Source organism: Typopeltis vanoorti, chromosome 11 (assembly GCF_054136105.1).
Source record: "Typopeltis vanoorti isolate ZY-2024b chromosome 11, IOZ_Tvanoo_1.0, whole genome shotgun sequence".
Classification (NCBI taxonomy): Eukaryota; Metazoa; Arthropoda; class Arachnida; order Uropygi; family Thelyphonidae; genus Typopeltis; species Typopeltis vanoorti.
Window position 1 is genome coordinate 7,243,338 of NC_143559.1, and position 24,271 is coordinate 7,267,608.

Here is a 24,271-nt window from a genome sequence, read left to right on the forward strand (position 1 = left end):
GGGCAAGAAAAACTCTTGTGAGTTGTTTCAATATGTAGCAAGTAGAAGGAAGAATGATTATATTAAGATGTTGTTAATGAATGAAAGTGGGAGATTGGTGGCTGCTGCAGAGCACATAGTTGAGGTGTTCAATGAGCATTTCATAAGGTTGATGTTTCATTCTCTGTGTAAAATCAGAAGCAAAGTGTAGAGAATATAATGAGAGAAGACTTAATGGTGAGCAAGCAAGAGGTATTGGGTTGGCAAATAAGTTCGTTAAGTTTATGCATTAGTACAAGTTTACACCGCTTCGCCTGTCGCTATTGTGCAGTTGAAAGGTGACATTTCACGTAATGTTTCAGTGAATTTTCGTTCGGCCTACTTCAGTTGCGTGTGTGTAACATATTTTTAGAAATGGAAGGAAATAAGGTAATTACCGGCATATTTCGCTTTTTTATTTCAAAATAGGCAAACGAGCTGCAGAGTCCCATAAAAAAATATGCAGCGTATATGGGGATGGTGCCTTAACAAAACGCGTATGCCAGAAGTGGTTTCTCAAATTCTGTTTTGGAGATTTCAACTTCAGTGATGCGCCGTTCGCCAGACTGAGGTTGATTCAAGTGTTGTGAAGGATATTGTTGACAAAACTCTGTCACAGTGCGGGAGATTGCTGCAGTACTGAACATATACCATATAAGCGTTGAAAAATATTTGCACAAGCTGGGATATGTTTCAAAACTCAATGTTTGGGTGCCACATGAATTGACTGCTCGCAAATCCATCTGTGATTCGTTGCGTCGTCGCCAAGAAAATGACCCATTTCTGAAGCGGATGATTATGGGAGATAAAAAATGGGTTGTGTATGATAACGTGGTATGTAAAAGATCATGGGGGCACAAGAGTGAACTGCTGCAAACAACCTCGAAAGCAGGATTGCACCCAAAGAAGATCATGCTCTCTGTGTGGTGGGATTATAAAGGTGTTGTCCCCAATGAGGTGTTCCCATCAGGCTGAACGATTGATTCAGCTGTCTATTGCTCACAGCTAACGCGACTGGCCCATGCAATTAGCACAAAATATCCTGAATTGACAAATCAGAAAGGAGTTGTCTTTCACCACGACAATGGCAGACCCCACACATCGTTAACAACCTGGAGTAAATTGTTATGTCTTGGGTGGGATGTTTTGCCATATCCTCCGTATTCACCGGACCTGGCACCTTCCGATTACCACTTATTCCGATCGTTGCAGAATTCTCTAAACGGGAAAACCTTCGCTAATGAGGAGGCTGTCAAAAAACACCTGGATCAGTTTTTCGCCAGTATACCTCAGGAGTTTTATGAACGTCGCATAATGAAGTTGGGGGACAGATGCCAAGAGGTCATTGATAAAGAGGGTCAATATATAACTGACTAGTATGTATCGTATATATTAAATAAAAGAAAATAAAAGAGAAGTCAGAAAAAGACACAGAGAATCATGGGACAAATTTTTTTTAATTTAGTACATGATTTATATAAAATAAGAGCCAAACTATATAAGATTTTTAAACACTTAAATACATATACTAAAGAAAACATAAAATTAAACACTGAATTGAAATTAGAAGAATTTCTAAATTTCTACACAGAATTGTTGACAGATAAATATTTTAAAAAAGACAATTGACAAACATTTAATGAAAATGAAAAGGAAATAACTAAAGAAGAATTAGAAATCAGCCTGAAAGAAACAAGAAGTGGAAAATCACCTGGAGAAGATAAGCTAGGTTCAGAACTATATAAATATGCGGGAACAAGATTCAGAGAAAGACTCCTATTATTCTTAAATAAAATTTATTCAACTGGTAACCCCAATAGAATGGAAAAAAGCAATTGTGATTCCTATCTTTAAAAAAGGTAATAGAGTTGACCCTAAAAACTATAGAGGTATAAGTATACTAAATTCCTGTTACAAAATATATTAGCAGAATTTTAAATAGCAAACTAATGAAATATTCCAAGAACTTTATTTTAGAAGTACAGAATGGATTTAGAAAAGGACGATCATGTCTAGACCCAACCTTTTGCCTAAAATTAATAATAGAGAAAAGAAGAGAATACAATTTAGAAACACATATCGCATTTATTGATAGTATGTCAATAAATATAAAATTTATTGACATATTGTCAAAATGTCAAATGCTTTTAACTATGTCAGAAAGCATTTGACAAAGTTAATAGAAGCATTTTATTTAACATATTAAAAGTAAGACAAATACCAAATAATATTCTAAAAGCTATCATAAGTATATATGAAAATAATCAAATACAAATATGATTAAATCATGAGCTATCATATACAAGAGAGAGAGATAAACCAAGGTGTCTGACAGGGATGTCCCCTCTCAGTAACTCTTTTTAATATTTATCTAAATTAAATAATTATAAAATGGAATAAAAATTTCCATCGAGGTATTAAACTTTCTCCTACTGTGAACTTAAACACTCTCCTTTTTGCCAAAGACCAAATAATAATTACAAATTCTGAAGACAACTCACAGAAAGTTATTTTATTATTATTATTATTATTATTCAGGCCTCCAAGGAGTCAAAAGACTCATCGAGGGAGGTCCTTCCTAAGACATAAAGTCTGTCAAGACTCATCGAGGGGAGGTCCCCCCCCCCTAAGAAACACAAAGTCTATCATACCACTCTTTAAACTCACTGACCGTTCTCGCTCCCACCACTCCATCAGGCAATGCATTCCACGGCTCAACCACCCTCCACACAAAGAAACCACTCCTTACCCTCTTGCTCACAGTTTCCTTTCGTAACTTCCACGGATGGCCTCTTGTCATCACTCCTTCCCGCTGTTCAACCAAGCGAAAGAACTCCCCAGTGTCAACCCTGTAACCACCTCTCAACAGTTTAAAAGTCTCAATCATATCACCTCTCCTTCTTCTATCCAACAAACTCTACAGTCCACATTCTCTCAGCCGATCCTCATAACTATCCTTGTACAGTCCTGAAACCATCTTTGTCATCCGTCTTTGTATCCTTTCCACAGTTAATTTATCCCCTTCAAATCCTGGGGACCAAATCTGAGAACAATAGTCCAAGTGCGGTCTGATCAGAGACTTATACAACGGAATGATAACCCTCTTATCTCTGCAGGTCAGTGTCCTTCTCATAATAGCAGCAATCCTCTGTGTTACCTTCACCACCTTTGCAATATGTCCCCTAAACTTCAGGTTTCTATCAATCATCAACCCCAGATCTCTTGTCTCCCCAACTTCCTCCAGTATAACTCCTCCCATAGAGTATGCAGCATCCCATCGATGTTTCCCAAACCTCAAGACCTTACATTTTGCTGCATTAAACTGACACCCCATTCATTTGCCCATCTATCTAGCTTATTCAAATCCTCTTGCAGGGCTACCACATCTGCACTATTACTAATAATCCTTCCCAGCTTCGCATCATCTGCAAACAACTGAATATCCCCTTGCAATCCACTGGCAATGTCATTGATATAAAGGTTAAACAATATAGGTCCTAGTACTGAGCCCTGTGGGACCCCACTTGTAACCTTCTGTCTCCTTGAAACTGCTCCACCATACACAACTCTCTGATAGCTATCAGGCAGCCAATCCTGAATCCAGTTGACCAATCTGACATCCAGACCCATGTGTTGCAACTTAAATATCAGCTTATCATGTGGCACCCTGTCAAATGCCTTTGCTAAGTCTAAGAAAATTGCAGTATATGCCTTTCCCTCATCTAATGTTCTTGTAACTTTATTATAAAAGGCTAGCATATTGCTAAAACAAGAGCGCCCTTTCACAAATCCATGTTGACTCTCACAGATAACATTACCCTCATCTGCCCAGTGCTGTATACGGTCCCTCACTACTTTCTCCAAGATCTTAACAACTACTGATGACACACAGACTGGTCTATAATTAGACACTTCCAGTCTGTTACCACCCTTATGCAATGGCACTATCTTACCTTCCTTCCATTCCCTGGGCACCTTTGCCAAAGCCAGACTTTCATTGAAAAGCCATGTTAAAGGCACTATCAATTCCCTAGCACATTCTCTCAAAACTCGTGGTGAAATACCATCCAGTCCCACAGCTTTACTGACATCTAGAGTACTTAGTATCTGAAACACGCTCTCCTCCTGTACCTCCAGACCTCGAACCAGTCCTATCCCTCTAGCATTAAAACTGACTCCTCTAGGATGAAATACTCCAATAAAGTGTTCATTGAACAATTCCACTATGTCCTCTGCATCAGTCACTCTATTCCCATTTTTATCCCACAATATCATTCTTCCACAGTCATTTCTCCTCCTACTGGCCACATAGCTAAAAAATTCTCTAGGAATTTCTTTGGATCTTAGGGCCAATCTCCTCTCATATTCCAGTTTTGCTTTCCTTACCACACTAGTCACTCTTCAGGCCTGTGTTTTATATTCCTCATGCATCTCTTCACCTGTCTCCTTATATCTCTTCCATAGCCTCTTTTTCGCATGCAATTCCTGTTTAATATTGTTTGTCATCCACTTTACTCCAAATTGCGTCCTCCTCTTCTTCACTCGTGGTATACAACTTACCATTGCTGATAACAAATATTCTTTCACAATTTCCCACGCACTAGTGATATCCCGGCCTTCCAATTCCTGCCTCCATGAAACTTCCCGAAGTTGACGTCTAAGACTATTATAATCACCTGCCTTATAATTCCACATAAGTTCCCGTCTCTTTGATACTCCTGCATGTCTATTCATTTTCTAAGTCAACACCATATGGTCACTCTCTCCAACTGGTGGGAGAGACATCAACTCAGTTATTATCAACTCTTCTGATGCTATAACCAAATCCAATTTTAGATCTAAATGAGATAGCCAAAGATTATGGTATGATAATATCAATAGAAAAATCAAAAAATATGGCCTTTAAAGGACAAGATCCAGCAAGAACTAAGATAATAATAGATAACAAGATCTTAGAACAGGTGAATTCATCTAACTACCTAGGATGTACGATCACATATGAAAAAGATATAAACGTAAAAATTTTTTACTTTTATATTTTCATATGTGATTATACATCCTAGGACAGGTGAATTAAATTAATTCACCTGTTCAAAGATATTGTTGTCTGTTATTATCTTAGTTCTTGTGGATCTTGTCCTGTAAAGGCCATAGTTTTTGATTTTTCTGTTGATATTATAATACCATAATCTTTGGCTATCTCATTTAGATCTAAAATAACTTTCTGTAAGTTGTCTTCAGAATTTGTAATTACTCATGATTTAATCTTATTTGTATTTGATTATTTTCATATATACTTATGATAGCTTTTAGGATATTATTTGGTATTTGTCTTTCTTTTAATATGTTAAATAAAATGCTTCTTTTAACTTTGTCAAATGCATTTTCAAAGTCAATAAATGCAATATGTGTTTCTAAATTGTATTCTCTTCTTTTCTCTAATATTAATTTTAGGCAAAAGGTTGGGTCTATACATTCATTCTGTTCTTCTAAAATAAAGTTTTCAGAATATTTCATTGGTTTACTATTTAAAATTCTGCTATATATTTTGTAACAGGAATTTAGTATACTGATAACCTGTATAGGTTTTAGGATCAACTCTATTACCTTTTTTAAAGATAGGAATCACAATTGCTTTTTTCCATTCTATTGGGGGGTTACCAGTTGAATAAATTTTATTTAAGAATAATAGGAGTCTTTCTCTGAATCTTGTTCCCGCATATTTATATAGTTCTGAACCTAGCTTATCTTCTCCAGGTGAATTTCCACTTCTTGTTTCTTTCAGGCTGATTTCTAATTCTTCTTTAGTTATTTCCTTTTCATTTTCATTAAATGTTTGCCAGTTGTCTTTTTTAAAATATTTATCTGTCAACAATTCTGTGTAGAAATTTAGAAATTCTAATTTTAATTCAGTGTTTTATTTTTATGTTTTCTTTAGTATCTGCATTTAAGTGTTTCAACATCTTATATACATTGGGTCTTATTTTATATAAATCATGTACTAAATTAGAAAAAATTTGTCCCATGATTCTCTGTGTCTTTTTCTGACTTCTCTTTTATTTTCTTTTATTTAATATATATTATACATACTAGTCAGTAATATATATATATTGACCCTCTTTATCAATGACCTCTTGCCATCTGTCCACCAACTTCGTTATGCCGCATTCATAAAACTCCTGAAGTTTACTGGCGAAAAACTGATCCAGGTGTCTTTTGACAGCCTCCTCATTAGCGAAGGTTTTCCCGTTCAGAGAATTCTGCAACAATCGGAATAAGTGGTAATTGGAAGGTGCCAGGTCTAAAGCCTTTCTTTAGTATACTGACTTCCATATGTGTTAAAATATGGTCAGAGAAGTTAAATACAAGTTTGTTGTCTTGAAGTTAGTCCTTGAATTACAACTTCTTTCATATAGAGTATTAAATTTATTGATTTGCCTTTTTTTTGCTGATTAATGTCTGGCATCACACATGCTCCATGTGTTTGACGTAATGCATCTTTGGAATTTGTATAACATTTAGTACTCATTTATGTTTCTTTCTTGACCTGTTTTAAGTTATTTTTTATCAACTTATGTATGCCTAGATGAAGCCAACAGTCAAGTTGGCGAAATGAGTTCTGCTAAATGTGTTATTAAATTCTTCGGCCAATATATTATTATTATTACATGACATTATTACATTATTATTAGTGGACAGAATGGACTCCCTCCAGGGAGACCAAAGTCTCATCGAGGGAGGGCACCAACTCCACAACTGTCCATCTCCACCACTCAATCCACCAACTGCAACAGATCATAGCTACTTTCATCATTACACCAATGCCATCTACTGCCTACCACCACCACTGATATTTCCATAGACAATCACAAACATCCATGCCCACGGCAGGATTCGAACCTGCAACCTTTTACCTGGAGAGCGGATACGCTATCACTCGGCCAACCACAACACTACTACCATCAACTCCATCTATTGCCCATCATCACCAACAACAGCATTTTCTGTGTGTAAATTGCGTTTGTTTTGAATGCCGATTTATCTGTACATGGGATGAAAAACCTGAGTTTCTGGGAGAAAAAAACCCTGCTACCACCGTATGATATCAGCCAACTCACCTTCAATTGATAAAGCCCATATAAGGAATCTCTTTATCACAACGAGAATTGAACCCAGGCGTTTTCTAATCGAAGGGCACAATGGTCCGCTATTCTTCCAATTGCTCTACGGCAGCTATATCCCAGTCTAATTTTATTATTGAATTCTGTCCACTATTTTGACTGCTGTTTGGATTCTGGTGTGTAATGGTAAATCGAAGTCTCATCCATAGTAATAAATCAATGCACAAAATCAGTTTTATTCTTGATAAAATGGTCCAAGCACCATTCAGAGATTTTCATTCGAGTGCGTTTTTGATCTGGTGTGAGCAAGCACATCACTCATCTTGCGCAAAGCTTTTTCATTTGCAATTCTTCATGCAAAATATATCCTACATGTTCTTTTTGAAATGCCTATAGTCACAGCAATTTCACCTTCTTTCAGTCACCCGTCATCCAATACCATATCATGCACTTGATCAATGATTTCTGGTGTTGTTACACTTTTTCGACGTCCTTCACATGGATCGTCTTCAAAGCTGATATGACCATGTTTAAACTCGACAGCTCATTTTGTAATTGTCAAAAATGAAGAAGAGTACCCATAAACTTTTATGAACTTTGAATGAATTTCTTTCGCTGTTAAACCTTCTTTTACAAAGAATTTTATAACTGCACGATACTCAATTTTATTCATTTCAAGGGATACAGACAACACTCTGCTGAGGTTAAGACTTTTTCTACAAACTTTTTTAAATAACGAAACCTGTGGTGTGATCATAATTTAAAGAAACACACTTATTAACCACAGTGAAAATTATTTAATTGTAAATATTTCATCCTAAGTATCTTAGGACATCATCAGTACAGTAGTTTAAGAAGACTGTTCCATCGCTTCGTCTGTCTTTCGCAAGCCTACATTCTCAGGTCGCTACATTCACAATTCTTCCGCTCATCATCATCCATCTCAGAAATCTGGCATTATTAAATCACTAGTTTCCAGAGCACACAAATTCTGCTCCTCTGAAGAATCTTTAAACCAGGAATTAGAAGAAATCAAAAATACAGCCATCCTAAATGGATGTAATCCTAAAACAACTCAAAAAATCATCAGTCACTTCTCCACACATCAAACCAGACAGGTAGAAGTCCATAGGATTCCCATACCTTACGTCAAAAGGCATCTCCGAACGTCTTTCTAAAATTATGAAGAAATACAATTTTGCCACTACTTACAAACCTGTCAACCAAATTTACTACTTGTTAGCTTCTCCCAAAGACAAACTCTCACCTTTGATGTTGCCTGGCGTTTATGAGATTCCATGCTCATGCAAATTGTCTTACTTTGGACAGTCAGGTAGGTCTGTTCAGAAACGCATCTTGGAACATCAAGACCACATTCGTCTTTTTAAACCACAGAAATCTGGCCTCTCTCTACATGGAATTGAAAATCCAAACCATAGGATCCATTGGGAAAAGTCGAAACTTTAAAAAAAAACGTTTCATTTTCTTGACAAAAAAGCTCTGGAAATACTTTTATTGGGATTATATTGATCAAGTGCATATAACAACAACTAAGTTATACCAACTAGTTTCACCAACTAAGTCTGTCGACATCTTCAGGGTACATAACTGATGTATGGCACTAAAAAGTAAAAAACTGTTACAAACTATAATCAACCGATTCCAATTATATTAAACAAAGAACACAGCGCGTACAATACATTCATAGAGCGTGGATGATATCACTTGTTGTTATTTAGGAACGTTCTATAGTTGGCACTGTAATTCAGTTCTGGCGAGTTGAAGGATCTGATAAGGGTCTTCCAGATCACGGGCAAGATTAGTCCTTGGTTCCTGTTAAGGTTTTGTATACAGCGGGCACCTGTTGTGGCCTCCTTAAAAATTCGGGAGTCGAAGTCCTCCTCCATGTAAGGAATTGTGCTTCTATCCCACTCTATGGTATGGTTCGTTCTTGAGAAATGAAAAGCTAATCCCGATTTTTCTTCTCTGTTATTATTGACGTCACCTATGTGTTCTTTTTGCCTAATTTCAAGGCTCCTTGAAGTTTGGCCAATGTAATTCAAGCCGCACGAGCATGGTATGTTATAAACTCCAGCATATTTGGAGAAAGGATGGCTATCTTTTGGAGATCTTAAGAATTGTCTAATTGTTTCTGTGGGTTTAAAGGCCACTCTTATTTTATGTGGTCTAAGGAGTCTAGCAATCTTATTGGAAACTGTCCCCAAGTATGGAATGACGATGGTAGAAATATAACATACATCATCTTGTTGTCTTTGTCGGGGTTCAGAGAAAAGTATCTTGTGGACGAGTGTTCGTGGAAATCCATTCATGGTAAGGTTGGTGGATATCAGGGATAGTTCTTCCTGGAGGTCTTGTTGATCTGTTGTAAGGAGAGAGGCACTGTTCTTCAACATATGTACAATACTAAGTTTCTGAGAAATGTGGTGTGAGGAAGTGAAATGTAAATAACGTCCTGTATTGGTAGGTTTGCGGTAAGCCCTAGCCCATTCTATTCGCCATCATACCTATCCGAAATATATCTTAATATTTCGTACACAAGAATGGAGAATGTAAACGATATCAAGGACGCCATTCAACAGCTAAACAAAGATATGTCACTTGACATTCTCAAATTCATCCTTAAGAAATTTGATACAGACTATCCTGGTTGCTTGAATCTCTTCACTCAAGTAAATGACACTGAAGATGATGATTTGGACATAGAAGAGGACATTACACCTGTTCTACCTACAAAGATTCCCCGACAGTTCGATTGTTCTCATGAGGAACAATCTAATAAAAGACGCAGAACATCGGGAGGTGAATTGGAAGATAATGTAACAACTCAACAAAATCAGATCTCCCAAGACAGAAAAGAAAAGGTCCCTCCAGTTATCCTTCGAGATAAAGACAAATGGACCTCAGTCTCAAGATCCCTAGGAGAACAAAATATCAATTTTTCCTGGGCAAGAAATACTGAAGAGGGTGTAAAGATCCACCCTACCACTGTCACTGATTATTGCTTGATGACGAAAATGTTTGAAAACTCCAAACTGCCCTTCCACACCTTTGCGCTAGCAAGCGAGAAGAACTTTAAGGTAGTTCTAAGAGGAGTGGCTGAAGGCATCACAACTGATGAGATCACAGCTGACCTCATCAATCAAGGACTGACTCCAACCAAAGTCAGTAGAATGTTAAGGTCAGATAAAACACCAATGCCACTGGTGTTGGTCGTAATCTCCAACACACAAAAAAAGCATCTATGAAGTAACGGACATCTGTAAGCTTAAAATCACAACCGAACCTCTAAGGAAGAAGGCATCGGCAGGGCAGTGCCACAGATGCCAGAGGTTCGGGCATGCCCAAAAACTGTGCAGAGCTGCATATAGATGCCTAAAATGCGGTGAGGGTCATCAAACCAACTCCTGCACCAAACCCAGTTCGACACCTGCCTGTTGTGCCAATTGTAGAGGACCACACCCCTCTAATTACAAGGGTTGCCTTTTCCATCCATAAAACCGTGGATCATTAAGAAGTAACCATGCTCCACCAAGAAATGACACAATGCACATCCAAGCAGTTCGCCCTCCAGATCATATTACCTCACATTCGACAACACAGGAAGGCACTCGACCCTTAACCATGTCCAAATCATATGCCGAAGCGGTAAGAACTCAGACTTCTTCATCGCAAGAGCGAACAAGCTCTAATCTCACATCAGCTTTAACCTCGTCACTTGCAACAATGCTGCATGAATTTAGCAAAGCAAGCACCTCACCATCCTCCAGAAAAAGATTCTACCTAGAAATCCAATCCATATTAACAGCTCTCTATAATGTTTAAAAAATTTAAACCAAATTCTCTCATGATAACAGCATGGAATGCCAATGGCTTAACAAACAAAATTCTTGAGCTGCAAGAATTTGCAAAAAGATACAATCCAGACATAATCTTGATCAGTGAATCCCACCTCAGACCATCAAACAATCCAAAACTAAGAGGTTATATTTTACACAGGACAGACAGACTTAACTCTAGTGGAGGCAGAACAGCTATTTTTATCAAAAATTATTTAAGCCACAACTCGCTGACCAACCCCCAAACTCTAAACCTTGAGGTGATGGGTGTGGAGGTGCACACTAATAACGCTGGCAAACTCAAAATCTACGCAGCGTACAATCCTCCCAGTATTCCACTATTGACAGCAGACTTAGACTCCATCCTTGGCTCCACGGATCCCATAATTATAGCTGGAGACCTTAACTCCAAACATACGGCCTGGTTCAGTTCGTCAATCAACACCAAAGGCTGTACCTTATACAACTACACATTACTCAACTCATCAATAGTAGCTGGACCCACTGAGCCCACCCACTACAGCCCATCAGGAAGTTCTGATGTATTAGACATAGTTATCCTCAGAAACATCAAATATCAATACCAGCTGGAGACAGTAGAAGAGCTTAACTCAGATCATAATCCCATCCTACTCAGGTTAGGACTTCAAGACCAGCTCTCTCCCCATCATTCTTTCATACCATGGGACAAGCTCTCTAAGGTTCTTCCAATCCACATCGGCCCTCCCCCTGTCATTCGTAAAAAAGAAGAAATAGATCAAGCTGTAAACAATTTAACTAGGCAAATCAACACAGCAATAGCATCAGTCACTCAAACCACTGTCTTCCACGCTCCTAACTGGATCCCAGAAGAGATAATGGACCTGATTAGGGCCAAAAACAAGGCCAGAAAGCGATATCACAACACCAGAGCCCCATAGGACAAATCAACCTTAAACACTTTGAACAGACAGGTTCGAGAAGCCCTCCAGGTCCACAGGAACTCCAAATGGGAAACCAAACTGAAGGAAATCAACCCAGAAGATAACTCCATGTGGAAGTTTGTAAAATCTCTTCGTACCAAAAGACAACCACTTCCCCCTTTAAAGACCAATCTTGGAGTTGCACACACAGATGAAGAAAAAAGTAGAAGCCCTAATTGACAATCTGGAAAATCAATGCAGCCCATCTTATGCAAACTTAAATATCAATCTTATTTACAAAGTTCATCGTAAAGTTAGAAATGCACTAAGTCAGCCTAAGGATGATTCAGAAACCATCACCCCCACATCTCCAACAGAAATAATAAATATCATTTCCCATCTGAAGAATAAAAAGGCCCCCGGCCCTGATGGCATTATCAATAGAATAATAAAGCTACTCCCACGGAAAGCCATAATTCATCTAGTTAATATTACCAATTCCATTTTAAGATTCTAATACTTTCTCTCTGATTGGAAAATCGTGGACATTATACCTCTGAAAAAACCTGGTAATAACCCACAACTTCCGCAAAGCTACAGGCCCATCAGTCTTCTTTCCTGTCTTGGCAAAGTAATAGAAAAGGTCATCCTATCAAGACTACAATCAGCAGTGGACCAACAGAAAATAATCCCAAATGAGCAATTTGGGTTTCGCAAAGCTCACAACATGGTGCAACAAATTCACCTACTAACAGAACATATCACTCATGGCTTTAACTGGCACCTTTGTACTGCTGCTGTATTTTTGGATGTTGCCAAGGCCTTTGATAAGGTCTGGCATCAAAGGCCTTATCTTCAAACTAATTGAAAAAACAATATCCCAATTAAACTAGTGAAACTCATATATTCATATATCAATGAAAGATACATGCAAGTAAAACTCAACGGAATTGTTTCTTCAAGGCGCAAAATCCTGGCGGGAGTACCTCAAGGTTCTCTTCTGGCCCCAATACTTTTCACAACTTACATGGCAGATATTCCTCTCAACCCAAAAACAACTACTACGGCTCTTTATGCCGACGACACCGCTATTCTAGCTAGATCGCACAGCCCTCACCTAGCAATCACTAGACTCCAAGAAAGTATCAATGAGCTAGCAAACTGGTTTACCAACTGGAGAATTCAAGTAAACCCCCTCAAAAGCTCAGCCATGATGTTTTCAAGAAGAAAGATCTGCAACAAAGAAGACATCCTGCTCTCTGGTCAAAAGATCACATGGCAATCAGAGACCAAATATCTTGGGGTATTGATGGATAAGAAACTCCTTTTCAACAAACACATCAATCTCATTTGCTCCAAATCTTCCAAAGTCATAGCTCAGCTCTACCCATTGATCAACCGCAAGAGCAAATTGAACCTACATAATAAATTGCTTCTTTACCGGATGGTAATACGTCCAGTCATTACCTACGCCTCACCAGCATGGAGTCACACTTCAAGATCAAACATTTCAAAATTAGAGAATCCAAAACAAATGCCTTAGGATGATCCTGGATGCACCGTGGTTCATCAGAAATTCACAAATTCACCGAGAAACCGGCACTCCATACATCTCCTCCCTTCTTCGTGATCTTACAGAAAAATTCTTCGTGAAGTCAAGTTCACATTCAAACCCACTAATCGTGCAAGCTGTCAATTACAATGAGACCTGATTACTACAAACACAAAAGACCGAAGGCTATTCTTCTCTCAACCGATCATAGCTAACACTACTGCCCTCAGAGGGCGAGCTTAATTGCTCACAAATCTCCCATTCCCAAATAACTCTCATTACAGATAAAGGGGAATATGAAAAGCACTTCTGCTTCACCCATCCTGTCAGTAATGTCAATGGTCAATGGCTGGTATCTCCACTTGGGCCTGGCTCCCACTGAAGAGACCTCAATAAAGATCGAAACTAGTCTGGGTAGTGGCCCTCCCCTTAATGCATAACATTAGGCATATCCGCAAGGAGATGTGTTTTGCATTATGGGAGATACTGAGATAGGAGTGATGGTATCTTGCTCCACCTTTGCAAGGAGTCGTCCTGGTGTTGAACCACCTTATCCCAGTCCTGAAGATACTCTCAGGCACAAACATTGTTTGCTCACACTTGGATAAAGGATTAAACTAAATTTATTATACTCTAACCAAGTGAAAAATAAACTTTCAACAGTTATGAAATTCAGTTTTATCCTGCTCAAGACTAAATAGTGATCACTTCAAATTTCAAATCCTCTGTACACTCTGGTGTCCTACCAGGGAGAAAACCTCACTATCAACAATAACATTGTCAATGAGACTTTTCTTATTCCTTGCCTCTTCTCTCCATATGAATTTGTGCACATTTTTATGTTGGAACATGATGTTAGTAATAACCAGTCCATGTCCTGAGCAGAAATCCAACAGGTATTTGCCATTATTATTAGCTTTGCTCTTTTCTCCAAATTTTCCCAAAATATTTTTGTATGTCTGACAATCATTTCCTACTCTGCTATTTAGATCCCCAACAAGGACCAACTTTTCCTTTTTCATTGTGTCAGTTGCTTTTTCTAAAGCCTCAAAAAATTCCTCCACTTCTACTTTAGTAGAACCTTCTGTGGGACCATAGGCACAAATAAGTCTCATTGTTCAGTTCCTCATTCTCATATTTGCCCACATTACTCTACTTGAGACTGACTGCCATTCAAGAAGATTAGCCTCGTATTTTGTGTTGAATACCATGGCTACTGCTTCTTTTCCTTGATTGTCATTGCCTGAATATAACATTTTGTATTTATTGCTCAGTAATACAAAAAATACAAAAGATCTCACCAGTTTTTGTATTTTTTGTTTCAGCCACCCCTATTATGTCGATCTAGTACTTATCTAATTCCTCAGCTAGCTCCATTTCTTTGCCATTCAGGCTTCTTATGTTGATAGTTGATAGTACTGATCTTGAACTCTGGTGATGTTGAGTTGAGGTGTGTTTGAGGATTTGTTCCACTAGCTGACTTCTTATTGTTTGTCCTGGTTCTCTGACAAAAACAATGGGGGCCTTGTTTAACCGGCAATGTCCCAGCTTGCATGAAATTCTGTCATGTTGTACCATGATTTTATTTGTGGTTTAAGCCAGTAAGAATACAATTTGGTTTTCTAAATCCCTAATTGCCAACCCATCCTTGTTTGTTCAGTATCCAGGTAGTTACCTAACAGGGTGCACTACGAGAAGTTTGGATAACATATAAAACTGTCAAAAAAGCACATCCTTAGATTGCCTAGAGTACCTCGCATAAGTGACACTTATCTTAGCAAGAAAGTAAATATAACTTCAAAAGCTAACAGGAAATCCTAGTGTTCCCCCCCCCCCTTTTAAATGTCTATGTTTAACTGACTCATTGAGGGAGGCCCTAAACATCATGTCAAGAACATTTGCGCAGTATCTATCATACTTTGCTTTGAAACTCATTCACACTCATAGCACCTACAACAGACTCTGGCAACCCATTCCAATCATTTACTACTCTCCAAGCAAAAAACCTAATTCTGACATCTTTGCTAACTACACTCTTACTTAGTTTCATTGGATGGTCCTTAGTTCTCCCACCACCACACCTATTCTGAAAAATTTCCTCTGAATCAATCTTGTAAAATCACCTCAGTAATTTGTATGTCTCAATTATATCACCTCCCCCCCCCCCACATCAACTAGTTTCTGTAATCCACAAATCTTCAACCTGTTCTCATAAGGTTCATTCCATAGACCTGCTACCATTTTTGTCACTCGCCTCTGGATCCTCTCCACTTTCTCCTCATCACCAAGAAACCCTGGCACCCAGATCTGCATGCTGTAGTCAAGATGGGATCTTTTCAAGGCTCAATAAAGAGAAACAAACCTGCTTTTCTCTGCTTGTCAAAGTATTCTTCAGTAACCAAGTGATCTGATGAGCTGCTTTAGCCACTTTTGCTGTGTGCCTACTTAACTTTAACTCAGTTTCCTGGAGTAAAGTTCCATCAATGTGGTTTTTTTTTAATTAGCTCAACCAATATTCTGATTGGTTGAGCTAATTAATTATTAATCTTACTTGGATTTTTTTAATATAAATTTATATTTGCTATTATTCTTTCAATTTAATTTAATTTTATCTTTTACTTTTTTATTTTTCTACTGCAAGTATACATAGCTGAGTGGGGAGGGTTAAGTAATATGTTGCTAGTTGCTTTAATGCAGTAGTTGTATATAGCTATATCCATTCTTCAATATGAACTTAATGTGAAAATTCTACAGTTTTATTATGAATTAAAAAAATTTTTTTTTTAATCTCAAATAGTTGTTGACTCCATAAATTGTGTATTAGTGCTGTTCACCTTGTAATTTCACTGAATGAAAAAAAATTATTCCAGATTTCTCATCAGAGCAGTATCTTAAAACTTTGTATGTTCACTTAAAAGTTGTTCACTATCAGTTTTCATCTCGCACAAATTTATCACTCTTATTTGTTATGCTACTGTTGCATAGTATTTGGTCCAATACAGACAATATTTTACTGACGAGATTAATGTGCCATTTTTCACATCAGTGCAATACTACTGTCTGTGGAGAAGTTGAATTGTGGACTGTACAGGTATCAAAATATGACACTCATTTACAATTCAGGGTGCAGATGTTTCTGAGATGATAAAGATGCATCACACTTCTGTAAAACACATGTAAAATTGTGTATACCTGCCATGATGAAACAGTAGAAGAAGCGTTTATTTTTGTTAATTTAATATGTCTTTTTCTGAGGTTATCTTCATTTGGCTTTGGATGTTGAGACAATTTGCATTGCTTAGACTGTTTATGCAACAGCTATATATATATATATATATTAAAAACATTATTGATGTACATTCATACACACACTGTCTCTCTTACAGTACATGTCTGTCTGCAGTTATCTTTTCTGTAGGATTTGATTTTGGAAGACACATTTTTAGGAGTTACTTTTGATTTTATTAGATTCAAACTACACAGATTATGGGATCTATACAGCTTGGCATTGGGTATGCTGTTGGTAGCCTGGCATCTAAACCAGAAAGAGATCTTCTTATGCAGGATTTTGCTATGGTAGAAACAACAGCATTTACTCGGTAAGCACTATCTGTGTTCTCAATATAATAGTTATTATACATTTAAAGCCATTTTTTAAGTAAACTGTGGAGTTTATTTTACATATTGTTATTTGAACAAATTTTTATTTTGCAAGAAGAGTTAAAATGGAAATATTGCTGATTATCTGACAAGAATGACTTGTAAATGTTAGTTAATATTCCTTTGAACCCTGACCAATCCTATACACCGCAACCCATCTTTGCTTCCCAAATTTTAAAATCTTACACTTTCCAACATTAAACTGACATTCCCACATACTTGCCATTCAGTCTATTTAGGTTCTTTTGCAAAACTGCAACATCTGCTCTTCTTCTCATAACTTTCCCCAAATTTGCATCACCTGCAAACATCTGTATATCACTTTATTATGCTCTTTCCAATGTCATTTACATACAAATTAAACAACAATGGTTCCAAAACAGATCCTACCCTGGGGCATGCCACTGGTGACTTTCCTCTTCTGGGATATTACTTCCTCCATACACAACCTGTCGATACCTATCAGACAGCCGATCTCCAATCCATCACACTAATCTCCTATCCAACCCTATTGGTTCCAATTTAACTATGAGTTTGTCATGTGGCAATCTATTACTGAAAGCCTTTGCAAAACCTAAATATACTACTGTATATGCACTCCCCTTGTTCATTATATTTGTCACCTTGTTATAATAAGTAAGCAGATGCTAAAACATGATCTTCCTTTATCAAAACCATATTGTTCATCAAAGGGAATTCTACTGCTGATATGTCACTAACTTCTCCAATACTTGACCACAACCAAACAAGCATATTTCAAGCCTGTAATTCGAAGCCTCGGTCTTATCATCCCCTTTACGAACTAGAACAATTTTCAACCTTTTCACTCCTTTTGAACTTCGACTAATCTAGGATTCATGTTAAAAATGTATGTTAAAGCTGTTTTTACTCCCTCAAACATTCCCTCAAGACACACTGTGACATACCATCAAGTCTTGCCTTGTTGACATCAGGTTTACTCAGTTGCTCATATATATATCCTGCTCACTCACCAACAGTGGTTCCTTCAACATTCCCACTGCTCTCAAGTTCTGCATTATGTTATAATGCAGAATGGATGGAATACTTTAATGAACTACCCATTAAACACCCACATGGAATACTTTAATGAACTGCCCACAGTATTTATTATCCTCTCATTATCACTGACAACATCATCATCATCATCCTATAATCATTCTTCCTTCTACTGGCCACATATAAAAAAAAACTCTGTATGATTTCTTTTAGGCTCATTTGCAACATGCTGCTCGTTCTGCACTTTTGCTATCTTACTAAGTGAGTCGCCTTCCTTGCTTGCTCTTTGTACTCCCCATGTAACTGATTATCTCCACTCATCTTGTGCTGCTTCCACAATGCCTGTTTCTTCCAGATTGCATGATTCACCTCTTTAGTCATCCATTTTACACCTCTCTCTATGTTCACTGGGCATCTACAGATGCCGTATGGTCACTCCGATGCTCGATGATGTTCCACACCAGGCCTCGCCATGTAGTCCTGTTGTTTGCTTTTCTGGCAGCCTCAACTCTCTGAAGATCAGTCACTCCACACACGCCATCCATCCATCTCATTGATGGTCTACCTCTGCCTCTTTTTCTGGGAACTTTACCTTCTATTACTGTTCTGAGAAGTCCTCCTTCCATCCTTTGTATGTGTCCAAAATATTTTAACTTTCTTCTGTCAATATCCTTAAGGAGCTTTAAAGTTCTACTAATCCTTTCTAACACCTATTCATTTGTATGCCTTTCAGTATGTGATATCCTCAACAGCCTTCTGTAACACCACATCTCAAAAAGCAGATATCCGTTTCTTATCTGACTTATTTAGGTTCCAAGTCTTGCATCCATAAGTCGCTGTTGAAAAAACAACTGCATCTAAAATCCTCAACTTTGTTCCCATGGAGATAGATCCATCCTTCCAGATTTTAGACAGGTCTCTGACTGTTGTTTTAACCATTCCTAACCTTTTTCTGACATCTTCTGAACAGCAATTCTTTACATTAATAATGGATCCCAGGCACTCAAACTTGCTGACTTCCTCAATTCTTTCTCCATTAAGATACACTTGTTTCTCAAGAGCTTCTCTGTTTGTTTTTCCTTTGAGAACCATGATCTTTGTCTTGCTAGAATTGAGTTGAAGTCCTCTGTTATTACTGATCTTGTTAACTTTGTCAAGAATTAGTCCTAGTTCTTCCATGTCATTACAAATTAGTACTGTATCATCAGCGTACCTCAGATTACTGATCAATCTACCTCCTATCGTAATTCCTGTCCTGAGCTCATCCAATGCTTCACGCATGATGTCCTCTGCATATATACTAAACAAGTGAGGAGAAAGTAAACATCCTTGTCTAACTCCTTTTCCAACTTGAAGCCAGTCAGTCAATCCAACACCTGGCTTCTTGCTCCTTATACAAGTTGGCTATCAACCTGATAGTGTTGAGGAAAACCCATTCTTTTCGTTACTTCCCACAGTTTCACATGCTCAACACAGTCAAAAGCTTTAGAGTAGTCTAAGAAACACATTACCAGAGGGAGTCTGAATTCTTTATATTTTACTATGATCTGTCTAAGGCAAAGGATCTGATCTCTGGTGCCCCTACCTTTCCTAAAACCTGCTTGTTCCTTGGGCATCTCTGCCTTAACTTTGGCCTCAATCCTATTTAACATGATCTTTAATAAAATTTTGCTTGCATGAGATATCAAACTAATAGTTCTATAATTCTTGCATGCCTTCTTATCACCTTTCTTGTGTAGTGGTATGAAAACTGACTTCTTCCAGTCTCTAGGCCATGATCCTGTCTCCCATATCCTTGTAATCAATCTATGAAACACTCTTATCCCTCCATCCCCTGTGGCCTTAATTATCTCTGCTGGGATTTTATCTGCATGTGGGACCTTATTGCTGTTGAGCTGCTTAACTGCTCTTTCAACTTCATGCCTAAGTGGAGGAGGTTCCAAATCAAAATTTTCTTGGTGGGAGGACTCCACATTTTCTTTATCCCCTCTGCTGTACAGTTCCTCACAGTATTCTTTCCATCTGTTTTTGATTTCCAACTCTTCTGTTAGTAATGATCCATTCATGTCTTTGATGACATTCAATTTAGGCTTAAACTTGTGCTTTAAGTCACAAACTAAATAAAACATCCTTTTATAATTATGCCGTCTCATCTGGAACTCTATTTCTTCACATTTATTAGTATAGAACTTTTCCTTGTCCTGCTTGCTGGCTCTTCTGATTTCTCTATGTAATCTCTTGTATTCTTCGGTCCCTGTGTCTCTTTGTTTTTTTTCCAACTTCCTTCTTTTGATTAGTTCTCATGTTGAATCTGATATCCATGGGTCTCTTGGTTTTCTTATTGGGCCGAGATACGTCTTCGCTGTATCCTGTATTATCATCTTGACTCCTTCCTAAAGCATTTCTGGTGAGATTTCCTCATTGGTCTCCAAAAAATCATCCAGCTGAGTTGATGTTTCTTCTGTGAATCCACTAGGAATTACTCTAACATCCAATCTAGTGGAATGTGCCTGACCTGGAAGTTTTCGGAGTCTTAGTCTTACTTTGGCTCTTACCAGCTGATGATCTGTACCACAATCTGCTCCAGGACAAGTATGCACATCACAGATGCTTGTCTTCCACCGCTGGAGAGCCAGGATGTAATCAATCTGGTGCCTTGACCTATCAATGTTAGATGTCCAAGTATAGGTCTGTCGTGGATGTTTCTGGAAGCAGGTATTGGTAATAACTAATCTGTTAGCACAGGCAAATTCCAACAGTCCTTCACCATGGGTGTTACGTTCACCCAGACCAAACATGCCACACTTCGGCCTGACTCTCATACTCTTTCCCAGCCTACCAAGTCTCCTAAGATGTACAGTATGTCTCTCCTTGGTAGGCAGTCCAAAACAGTTTGTAAGTTTTCATAGAATTCTTCACTCTTCTTCAGGCCTATCTGTGTGGCCCGAAGAAGAGAGTGAAGAATTCTATGAAAACTTACAAACTGTTTTGGACTGCCTGGTTTTGATACATTGGTAGGCTGAGCCTTAAGTCTAATGGACAGCTCAGGCTTCTTGCCTGAGCTGTCTTCAGTATCACAGCTACCCCATGATGTTTTGCATCACCACCTGAGTAAATAACTAACTTACCATCTTGTCTTTTGAAGTGACCTTCTCCATTCCATCTGGTCTCTGTAATTCCCAAGATGTGAATTTTATACCTATCCATCTCTTTACAGACAATCTCAAGAGTACCAATCTGTAAACCCCGGACATTCCATTTTACACCTACCATATTTAATATCCTGGCCTTTGGAATACACTCAGTCATTGCCTCTGCCAGATACTTGAGTAGAGACCAAGCAGCATTGATTTCCTTTCCACACAATTTCTCATTCCATGGTATTGCTGCAAGCCACCTCCTGAGTTTGCCATAATCACCTGCCTTATAGTTCCATATATAACTCTTTCTCACAAAAAAAAACATGATATCAAAATTGGAGATGTTAATGTCAGCTCTTTGCTTTATGCGGATGATGTTATACTTCTAAATAAATCCGCTACAAGTCTGCAAGATTCTCTGACTAAATTGAATAACTGTTGTAATAGATATGGTATGAAGATCAGCAATAAAAAGACAATGAAAATAGGCAGAATCACTGAAAATGTCAACTGTGTTGTGAATGGAGAACCTGTGGAACAAGTAAAACATTTCAGCTACTTAGGCACGATTTTTAGTGAAGATGATAAATTAAATATATAAATAGACAACAGAATCAACAAAGCTGGAATGGTAGGAAGTCAATTGAATAAATCCATATGAAATAAGAGAGAAATTAGTCGGAACACTAAATTAGCTGTATACAAGACAGTGTTCAAACCAGTTTTAACTTATGGATCTGAGAGCTGGGTGAGAAGTAAAACACTTGACCAAAGACTAGAGACCACAGATATGAGAGTCCTGAGAAAGATTATAGGCGTGAACAGATGGCATCAATGGCAATATCATATTAAAAATGAGGATATTAGGTAAGAACTTGACATTGTCAGCATCCAGGAATGCGTTAGCAGAGCTAATCTCAGGTGGTATGGTCACTTAAAAAATGGGCGAGGAAAGGTTAGCAAAACAAGTGTTCTCTGCCAGGTTGGCAAGAAAACGACTCAAAAGATGACCAAGATATGGGTGGATTGATACAGTAAAAAGTGCCTTAGACGGTAGAAATATAAGATCTGATAATGTTGGAGTTTTGACAAGTAACAGACTGATTTGGAGGAAAATTGTAGATAGGAAGTTAATAATGATGTAAATTTTTCATGTAGTACTATTATATCCTGTACACCCTTTGAGGGTACATGGCAGGAAATTGATGATGACGACTAACTCCGTATCTACAATTTTACTCCAAATCAGTCTGTTACTTGTCAAGACTACAACATTATCAGATTTTATGTTTCTGTTGTCTAAGGCACTTTGTACCGTATCAATCCACCTATATCTTGGTCTTCGTCTGGGTCATTTTCCTGCCAACCTGGCAGAGAACACTCTCCCATTCTGTTTAAGTGACCATACCACCTGAGATTAGCTCTGCTAATGCATTCCTGAATGCTGACAATGTCAAGTTCTTTCCCAATATCTTCATTTTTAATATGATATTGCCATTAATGCCATCTGTTCACGCCTCTAACCTTTCTCGGGACTCTCATATCTGCGGTCTCTAGTCTTTGGTCAAGTGTTTTACTTCTGACCCAGCTCTCAGATCCATAAGTTAAAACTGGTTTGAACACTATCTTGTATATAGCTAATTTAGTGTTCTGACTAATTGCTCTATTATTCCATATGAATTTATTCTATTGACTTCCTACCATACCAGCTTTGTTGATTCTGTTGTCTATTTCCATATTTAATTTAATATCTTCACTAAAAATTGTGCCTAGTAGCTGAAATGTTTTACTTGTTCCACAGGTTTTCAGTTCACAACGCAGTTGATATTTTCAACGATTCTGCCTATTTTCATTGTCTTTGTCTTTTTATTGCTGACCTTCATACCATATCTATTAATACAGTTATTGAATTTAGTCAGGGAATCTTGCAGACTTGTAGCGGATTTATTTAGAAGTATAACATTGTCTGCCTAAAACAAAGAGCTGACATTACCATCTCCAATTTTGATTTCATATTTAATACCTTTTCTTCATAATGTGATCCATATAGATAATGAATAACAGAGGGGATAATGTATATCCTTGTCTACACCAGATTTAACATTAAACCATCTTCCTGTACTTCCTTCAATTCTAACTGCTGACTTACAACTCAAATAAGACTAAATACTACTTGATATAATGCCTCATTGACACCATATAACTGTAGTGTATTGAATAGCTTCTCTCTTGGAACCTTGTCATATGCCTTTTCCAGATCTACAAAACTTAAATACAGATCTTTGTTATATTTCCATGATTTCTCAACTATTTGTCGTAAAGGGAAGATCTTAACTAGACAGCCTCTATTTGGCCTGAATCCAACTTGTTCTTGAGCAACCTTTACTTCCATAATTCCTCTAAACCATTTCTCAAGTATACTTGCATATATCTTACCAGGAACACTCAGTAGGAATAAACCTCTGTAATTGTCACATTCAGTTTTATTTCCCTTTTTATATATGCATACTATGAGAGCTCTACTCCAATCATCGGGAATTTGTCCCTCTGTCCAGGCATTCTGAACTATGCAGTGCAGCCACTGTAAGACTTTTATACTACCATAATTCTGCATTTCTGGTCAAATATCTACTCCTGCTGTCTTTCCACATTTCAAGCCTTTGATGGCTTTTTCTGCTTCAAGTATGGATACGTATTCCTGACTGCATTCCTAGTCAGTGTTTTTTTATCATTGCTTGTTTCATTTAGCAATTTTTTGAAGTAATTACTCCATACTTCAAGGATATCTTTTTGTCCTGTTTTCATGTTACCTTTATCATCTCTAACTCCTTTTACAGCACTCTTTCCTCCATTCCTAAGCTTCTTCAACAACCTCCAGAATATTTTGCCACCTTCTTGATATTTATTTTCTATGTTCTTTCCAAAGTCCTTTCATGACTTTTGTTTAGCTAGTTTTCCACAGTGTTTCACTTTCTTACATTTGTCTCTGTATTTTCTAAAAGCA

At 37.7% G+C, this 24,271-nt stretch overlaps 1 protein-coding gene across 2 annotated transcripts in view; it reads left to right on the forward strand.

Annotated features, from left to right (window-relative positions):
• The window catches only part of LOC150101286 (phosphatidylinositol 4-phosphate 5-kinase type-1 alpha-like), a 597,237-nt gene that overhangs the window by 76,441 nt on the left and 496,525 nt on the right, over positions 1 to 24,271 (forward strand). For both annotated transcript variants that reach the window (XM_090401030.1, XM_090401031.1), the window contains exon 4: positions 16,919 to 17,049. In XM_090401030.1, the coding sequence (XP_090257156.1) occupies positions 16,919 to 17,049 (131 nt within the window). The remainder of the gene's footprint in view (positions 1 to 16,918; positions 17,050 to 24,271) is intronic.